At 36.3% G+C, this 9,152-nt stretch overlaps 1 protein-coding gene across 1 annotated transcript; it reads left to right on the top strand.

Annotated features, from left to right (window-relative positions):
- The first annotated feature begins 5,084 nt into the window (after positions 1 to 5,084).
- On the top strand, positions 5,085 to 7,053 carry LOC311087711 (uncharacterized protein). The gene is made up of 4 exons (XM_084121120.1): positions 5,085 to 5,218; positions 5,299 to 5,571; positions 5,666 to 5,749; positions 6,250 to 7,053. Exons 1-4 carry the CDS (start codon positions 5,167 to 5,169, stop codon positions 6,351 to 6,353), a joined length of 513 nt encoding a protein of 170 aa, XP_083977246.1. The 5' UTR covers positions 5,085 to 5,166; the 3' UTR covers positions 6,354 to 7,053.
- The last annotated feature ends 2,099 nt before the right edge of the window (positions 7,054 to 9,152 follow it).

The following is a 9,152-nucleotide window of genomic DNA, read 5'->3' as shown; positions in this document are numbered from 1 at the left end:
AGGGGTACGGGGAATGGGATGGAGGAGAGGAATTTAGTGAGAAAGAGAGTGAAGGGAATTGCTTATCCACAATACGGCTCTACACACGTAGATGAAACTAGACATGAACTGCTTTTATAGACGGGGTGGGGGTGGGGGGTAAATATAGCTGACAATCCAAGGGCGATACAATTCAGGACAAAGACATCATACAGAAATCTTCCTTAAATCCAACCGCAGAGGAGCACGTTCCTCAGGAGATGGACACATGCGCACGACCCTAGCTGGTGAAAGTGAGTCGCTGTCTGGCATCGGTTTCCATCCTCTGCACCCCCTCCAGGTGGTTTTGAAGAGAAGGGTTAGGCATTCCTTGTGTCCAAGTACGAATGCAGAGCATACCAGTGTTTGCGTTTAGAGGAAACAGGCGGCACATCAGCAGCACACCTTAGAATATCTGGGGCAGAGAAAAAGCACAATTAACGCTAAATAGACTGCTTAAAAGTACACTTAAAGAACTGCACTCTCTTGGCACTTGTTCTACAATGGTGGTGATGAAGAGACACTGTACCGCTCATTTTAAGGGACAGTCCACCCAAAAATTACAATTCTGTCATTATTTACTCACCCTCACGTCATTCCATCCCAGTGACTATCAAAGGAGCTTTTAACACAACGAATTACAAGAAAAAGCCAGCATTGCACCAACACCGTTTCTATGAAACGCACAATTTAGAGTCTGAAGGTTTAAGGGACACGAAACCAGAGACCATCTCCCTACAGGAAATGTTATCTAGCGTCTCTGACTTCCAGCTCTAAAAATAAATCCCTCAGGAGCTCGAGATGAGGCCTGAGGTCGTGTGAAGACGAGCCGGAGTCATCTTGGACCGAGTGTCTTGGTTATGTTTTGAGAGAAGGGAGGCACCTCACCAGATGTTATGGATGATGCCATCCATGGGCTGGTTTATTTAACAACAGAGAATGGCCCCTAAAAAAATGAATGGAAGAATTCATGCCCATGAAACTTGATGAATGATGAAAGATGAATCGTTCACCGAGTTGCTCATCATTACAAGATACATTTTGTCATAAGGCAACAAAACTAAAGTACTAATAGGTTACACTGTGATAGAATGATAAGACGACAAATAGAGCAACAGATGGAACGATAGATAGCTAAACTGTGCAGGACAGTGGCCCTCCAGGACCGAGTTTGAGAAACCCTGGCTTAAGGCAACATAAAACATCTAAATTACTTCCCAACAAAATGTTCCTTATGATCCATTCACAGTGGATACACTGAAATGTTACATCGTAATATCGTGAGTTATCAATGACACTATTGTAATGTTACATCAAACCATTTTGTTATGATGAGCAAATATTAGACGTGATATCAGCCTAAAATACAGAAGCACTGTTTTTTTCTTTCTACCTGTGGATTTGAAGCATTCATTCCACATCCAAGAATAAGATACCAGTATTAGAAACGATGATTAAATGAAATAAAACTTAAGTTAACCGTCCAGCTAAGACTATAATCCATCGTCTCGTATCGGATCAGGCCTGATCTAACGTATATGCATCGACAACAAAACTGTTTTACAATGCCAACAAATGTGATGAATCAGGCCTGTACACTGGTTCTCTCTCCCTGGATTCAACAGCGTGTCTTATGAATGACCCATACTTATTACGCTAGAGAAATAAAATAACGCCACAGTCTCAAATACTTCGATGTCTAAAGGAATAACCTGCTGGAAAAAAAACTGTCCAAATGAGCCTGCTAGCCTGATGCAGCTCGCCACCAAACTATGAGAAAGAAACTTGGGTTACTAAGATAAACTCCAAACATTTTGGTACATTCTGTTCCCTTTGTAAGACTACATCACATGAACGTAAAGAAAGCAATGAAGAGACGTTCGTGTGAATCCTCGAGTGTTGAAGAACCAGTGTTGTCAGTTAGCCACTGAGTTGCCAACTAAGCAGCAGAAATGAGTGAACACACTGCTAGCGTGCTAACTAGCCCAAACAAGCTAACGATCTGTGGCCTGCGCTTCAGCGAGCTAACGAGAGTTACTAATTCAACAACACCAGCGGGTTTATGGAAAATAAAAGACAGCTTGTTATTATCTACAACAACATTATACATACGTCAAAGCAATATTTGTTGACAAGCACATAGATTTTGTTGCCAGCCATTAACCGGGCAACTCCTTAATCCCGAACAGTCGAAATTGGTCTAAATTACGTACGCGGTATATTCCATAAATCGTTCAAGGAGGAAGATTTATCAACAGAGTAGACACTTTTACCTATATCTCTGTATTATAAGTCGACGATAATTCCCATTTTGTCGGTTTTAATGCTCATTCCTTGAAGCCATTATCATTTTTTCTCCCTCTTCGCTGATGTCTCTTTAAGCCTCTCCGTACAGCTGGCGCGTTTCCTCCGCTGTCGCCGATCACATCAGCGAGTCTAAGTTGCAAAACTTGCGTAGTTGGGTTTGAAGAATACTGGGTCATAAAATTCCGCGCTCTTCGGAAAAAAATAATGCGCAGTTTCATTCAACGTAAAACTACGTGAGAAACTTAACCGGATGACGTAGAAACTGGTATCGACTATATGAAAAGCTACTGTACGTGGGTCAGACTCAATCATATTATGCAGCCTATTTTCATGGATAAAATAAAACTCACTTAAATTATGTTAGTTTTTAATATTATTTATTTATATGTTATATATAATTTATTTAAGTAGATGTACAGTACCGTTCAAACGTTTTTACTGTTTTTACTGTAATTTTATCAAATAAATGCATAAAAGCGTGAGACATTAAACATAGCCAATGTGTTACATAGTAAAAATTTATTAAAGACTTGGTTATTTTCCAAAAATGTTGGGTAATTTCTAGTAATAACCCCTAATAACCCGGCTGTTTTCCGCAGCGACGGTTCAAATTTTAACGTCCAGTGACAGTAACAGAGAGAAGATGCTGCAGCCTGATTATGAAAGGTACGTCATATTGTTTTTTTATGTATCTTAATAATTTTTTTTACAGTCTATGATCTTAAACACATTAAGTTTGTTTTGTTCCGAAACAGGGAGTAATTTGTTACAATGTTGCAGTTTCTTCTTGGTACAGATTGCTTTCACAAGGCAACCTTACAAAGCGTACCAAAATGTGTTCATGCAAGTAAAACTGTCCTCTTATTGGTCAGAGTTTCCTCTGCGTCATCCATCAAGATGATTGACAAGTTCGCTCTGTAAGTGTCGAGACCGTTTTTTTACAGTCTATGTAAAAAACTTTATGAACTTTATTCTCAACTTTATTAAAACTATGAACTTTACAGTCACAAGTGCTGAAAAGTGAAGCCAAAGCGTCTCGATCGCCCCCCGGTGGCTGGTCCCAGCAGCCTATAGGTCATAAACCCCGCCCTCCCCATGAAGTCGAATGGACGCGATGGAAACTAAACAATAAAATTACACTTCAAATAATTTTTTTTCAAAGATGTTTTCTGTAATTATAGGTAGTGTTTATCATGCTGATTTAAGTTTAAGTGTTTTTTTGTTGTTGTTTTTTTTAATAAGTTTGATCTTAGGTCCTTATTTGATACTATAAAAACGGGAATGTGACATCATGATTGACAGCTGTGATTGACAGCTTCTATAAACGTAGTCACCGAGGCACCAACGGACTTTTTAGGGGATTTTCGGGAAGAGATTGGAGCTTCAACTTTAATTTCTACATGTCCATAACTGTTTATTTCACACAGTAAGCTTTGTACTAACCGTTTCTGCGGGAGTGAGGGCGGGACCTTGATATCACGGCTTTGCTTCCGGCTCACTACTGCGCAGACTCGGGTCCCGCGTTCACTACTGCACAGAACAAGCGGGAAGGATCACAAAGCAAGATACCTTAAATTCAAACCTAGTTGCAAAATTTTTGCTTATGATTTACAGTTATTATTGTCTTCACTTCAAAAAATCCCCTCCAATAAAAAAGCTTCGAAAACATCCTGTATTATAGAACAAGTTTTATATAAATTGTAAATTGTAATTGTATTTTATTTACTGTTATTATTTACTTTCATTTTCTCTGTATCCCCACATGTTCATGTTCATTGTTTTGTGTTATTTCCATTGTATTGATTTATATTGTAATGCAATAAAAAAATATATAAAAAAGGCACAGAATCAGGTCCCAAATCAGCCAAGATGTCAGCACCATATTAGGACTTTGGCGACTTCACTTTTCACCAATGGAAGAGAGTGAAGGGGCGTCGTCCATCTTTTTTTACAGTCTATGGTCGAGACACACACAAATACTATACTACAATAACAATATATTCTGTAGCCTACTGATTATCAGTTTGTCGCATGTTTAGACCTTGTATGTGTGGTGCACAACACATGTTGCACTGGCGATCACGGTGGGGATTGATGTGGTAGTGGACCATGATGGTCATAGAAGAAGTGAAGGAGCAGTACCCCCCAATTATGGTGGGGTAATTCGCACTCTGACCTTAACCAATTAAATTAGTGGATTGGGGGGGAGAATCCTCATTAACTTTGAAACAGTAAGAAGCATTGAGAAGTCTTAACCCTCACACCTAATACTTTTTCATTTACTTCTTATATTTCTTCTTAAAACCTTCCCTTATGCCTAACCCTTTTAATCTGGAACCTACATACTGAAACCCCCCTAAAACCTATCTTTACGCCTGAAACTCAAAACCTACCCTTACACCTAAAAACTCTTTCAATTGGAAACCTCCATACAACAAATTAGTTTTCCGGGGTGGAACTGTGACGGGGAGTCACAAGATGAATGTATTGGACATGGGCGAAGCCCCCCTTATCACCCCCAAGAAAAAAATCCTGGAACCGCCACTGTTTGCAGGTGATGTTTCATTTAGATGACCTTTTCATTCAAACCTGCAAAATTCTTTTGATTAGAGGGATTTTTATTGTTTGAACATATCTAATTGATCATCAGCTGATAAAATACAAAGCCACAGCCTGAGTAATTTCCTATTGTTTATGACATGTGAGTTCCTGGCTCTCTGCAAAGTCTATTTCTACCCGAACCTCAACAGTTGGTCTCAGTTCCTATTGTTCATGACATGTGAGTGATTCTCTGCAAAGTCTATCTTGAACCTCAACAGTTGGTCTCAGTTCAGTTCAAACATGTGCTTTCTGAAATTCATTTTGCTGCTGTTGATTCCATCATATATAAGTGGTAAGTTTCAGAAAAGGTACGTAGTAACTTTTTTTTAATGTATATTTGGAGAGCTACATGTCTGTAATTATTTCTTTTAGGTGGCTGTCACACCAACATCAGTGTGAGTGGAGGGCAGAATGTTTGCTCCAGTCAAGACTTTACCCTCACATGTCAGTTTGCTTGCCATGGACCACGAAACCATGTAAAAGTGGTGAAAGATCAACAATTTGAGTACAGTCTAGAGTCTTCGTGTAATAGTATCACACTCTCTATACATGTTCACAGTGCAAATAATAATCATACGGGAATATATAGCTGCCAAACAAAGCCATTATTGGATTCATTGAGCAGGGCGTATGTAAAAGTGGAAGGTAAGTGTGAAATTCTGTCTGCCCATTGAACAAATTTAAACTAAAAATTTTCGACTAAGAACGTTTTTTCTTTTTTTGTGTGTGTGTGATTCAGACTGTGATTTTCCTGCAAAATTATCCACTGTAAATAAAACATCATCCTCTCTGACTACCACATACCAAAGCTCTACACCATCAAGTAAGTTTCTCCAGCATATCTGAGACTTAATACATCAGTATAAAGAATTTGGATTATTGAAATAAATCATATTAGCCTATAGAATTGATGTTAATTGCTTTATAGATCAATATGCAGGATAAACTAAATTTAACTTACTGTTTGGTAGAAATGTCTGTTGACAATTGTAATACAATATTATTTAACTCTCCTATTGTCCTGCTAAGAAAATGCTGAAATGAATTTTTTTTTTTAATTGAATATTGATAGAGTAACTCATTTTGTATAAGAAAATGTTAAAAAGTTCTGTAGCTGTTGTCCTTTTTCTTGGATAGTTTCAATCTTTTTTCGCATTTCATAATATTTCATGTATTTTATAACAACTTTACTGTTTTATTTTACTATAGTGAATGCTGTGAATCTCAGACCCACAATTTTAGATTTCGTGCATATCACAAATAAATCTTCATCTCTTGCGTCTGAATGTTTTTTTTGTTTTTTTCTGTTTCTGTTTCTGTAAGGGATTTTGGATCCAGTGCTGATATGGTACATTCTGTTCAAGACAGCGGTTTTTCTCATCGGGTCAATAACTGCAGTGCTGAAAACTGTGTGCCAGAAGCACTGAAAAATGAACAGAATTTCTGTTAATTATGTCAAAAAACTATGCTTCCAATAGATGTTCTCCATGCATTTTCTCTTGGATGCTGCTATACAGAATTCAATATTCTTCCAGTGCCTAATTTGGAAATGTTATCTAGTGCTCTGTGTTGTTCATAAGTCTAATGTAAGATGTGTCTAAAGTCAAAACAGCTTTGTGATCTTGGCCGTTATCTCTCAGCATTTTTACTAACTATCTAAATAAAACCGTATAAACAAATTCTCACAAATCTGATTTCATAGTGGATCGATTGCATCCTTTCCATCATTCTTTTCAATGTCTCCCATCTGGTAGACGGTAGGCTATGTACCGTATACCCTTTATAAAAAAGACTTGTAAGAAAACGTGTATCTAAACTGCTATTATTATCTTGATTTTCTATTCGAATCCATTTTCTACCCTTCTAGGATGGACAATTTGGATTTAATTATCGCGTCTCACATTTTAATAATAATAATAATCAAATGAGTTGTGCCTAAATGCTGTCCTTTGCCTTGCTACAACTGATTTTTACCAGTGAAATGAATGTTTCGAAAAAAAAAATAATGTCTGGATTTCAACACGTGGGGGAGCTCGTGTTTCTTTTCAACCCTGACTTTCCCCAACACAGCTCGACGCTCATTCCTGTTTTGAATTGCGAGTAAATAAATTGTCAGCCATATTTATCAGATTATACTTTTTGTTTTTTACTCTTACAATGGCACTGATTCTTTTTGCCCTTAAAGTTTCAACTTTCTTTAAGACATTCTGCAGTCTTGTCAGCATGGCCTGCAGTTTCAGAGAGTAGGCCTATCACTTTCTGACTTTCTCAGTTTGTGATGTAAATTCACATGGGGTTCAGAGAATTTAGTTTTTCCCACATTAATTTCCCACATCTAGTACAATTATGTGGTTTTGTTTCATTAATGTGTATACTTTTTTCTTGATTTACCCTGAACGAATGGATGGGCATGTTGTAATATGGCCATATGACAAGCTTAAAAACTTAAAATGTTATCTAAAATAATAAAGACAAACTAAAATATTTTCTTAATAAAATACACTTTTCCATGAAAAATAATGATTTTTAAATAAAAAAATAAACTAATTTTTGAGTTTGACAACAAAAACCGCAAAACACCGCTTAGCATAGTTCAAAACATAATAATAATGAATAATAGCCTATCTGAACATCGACTTTCAGTCTATATGCACTTTTTTTCTCTCATGGTTTCTCAATAGAATTCATAAAAGTATAGAATAGAATAGCATAGTTCTAATATGGGCACATTGTAATGCAGTGTTACAACATGCCCCGCCTGAGCAACTGAATCTAAACCCTGCTAGTGTCTTCTGCTAGTTAGTGAAGCATTAAATAACCATATCAACTGTTAAATAACATAATTGGAGATTAAAATAATATCAGATTTATCTCATTTTAAATCAACACAAAAAAACGATTTGGAAAATTAACTTTTAAACGATGTGTGTTACAACTAGCCCCTCGTTAGTGTGCCCCGCTCACCCCTTTAATTTATGTTTACGGAAAAAAACGTTACATAGCCTACTACTTTAATGTTAATCACCATTGAGAATACTGAATAACATTCAGCATTACAATTAGGTCTACATATTTACCCCCTTGACTATCCAACAGTTAATAAATCCATCTGCACCAACCATTATCAACATGATCTCTTCATGTTTTTCTAGGTGAAGGACTCAGGCTGAAAGCATTTACAAATGTAAGCAGTTTTGACAACTGCATATTCAAAATAGAGACTTGGCAGGCTATTATCATTAGGCTAAATTGTTCATTTCATTTGTAATTTTTTTCTGTTGTATTTGTCCTTTTGTTTGTAATTGTCTTTTTTTTTATGTATTAGCCTACTGACCGTTTCAACTCACTGTTGTGTGTTGACAGTGAAATTGCTCTGAAAGAACAGATTAAAGGGTTTTGATGAATGCACTGACAGGCCCCACCCCCACCCCCACAAAGTTTTGCTTAGGACCCCCATACATCTAGGACTGACACTGCTTGTAACTGGCATGCAAACTACATGTTTATGGCATACTGAAGTGTTTATCAAAGCTGTGATGTAAAAATTACGTCTGAGTGTGTGTACAATGAAGGACAGAAATTCAGTGATGTTTGTGAGAGACAAACACATGAGAACAAGTAATTTGCATGAATGATAACATTTCTTTTAATTTTCTTTTAACTTTTTGAAAGAGTGAGATAGAAGTAAAAAAATAAAAAATGAAAAAGTTCAAGCAACATCCACAGCGCATTGCGACGTGGAGTTGTCGTCAAAAAAAGAAAAAAGGAAATATAGGCCAGGTCCATCGGTCTGTACATCAATCTATCTGAAATGAGGGAGGACAAAAAGGTTTTAAACCTTTAAAAAAAAAAAAAAAATGATATATATATATATTAAAGCATCTTTACAGACACCAATGTTCTCCTCTATCACAATTTAACAACTTTGAGGCTGTTTGTTTATCATCCTACAATAATAATAATAATAATAATAAAAAATAATAATAATAATAATGAATTACATGCACAAAAGTTTTTGTATGGTCCCAAAGTAAAGTATAATAGATTAAAAAAAAACCTGAATATTATTCAGTTTATTATTATATATTATTTATTATTATAGAGTAACTCATTTTGCATAAGAAAATATTATATATAATAATAATAATAATAATAATAATAATCCCTTGAGCTTAAGTGGTCAATTATGAGTGTTTTTACAAGAAAAAGTAACCACTGTAATTGAA

The sequence above is a fragment of the Abramis brama genome (genome assembly GCF_963993115.1).
Source record: "Abramis brama genome assembly, chromosome: 7".
NCBI classification, from domain to species: Eukaryota; Metazoa; Chordata; class Actinopteri; order Cypriniformes; family Leuciscidae; genus Abramis; species Abramis brama.
This window is presented reverse-complemented; position numbering and strand designations above follow the sequence as displayed.

What these genes read in the sequence shown, in the direction of transcription:
- LOC311087711 (XM_084121120.1), top strand. Translation starts at nt 5,167, where the DNA reads ATGTGCTTTCTGAAATTCATTTTGCTGCTGTTGATTCCATCATATATA. An exon ending in GGCGTATGTAAAAGTGGAAG is followed by an intron (nt 5,572 to 5,665) that starts GTAAGTGTGAAA and finishes TGTGTGATTCAG; the next exon opens with ACTGTGATTTTCCTGCAAAA. An exon ending in CCAAAGCTCTACACCATCAA is followed by an intron (nt 5,750 to 6,249) that starts GTAAGTTTCTCC and finishes TGTTTCTGTAAG; the next exon opens with GGATTTTGGATCCAGTGCTG.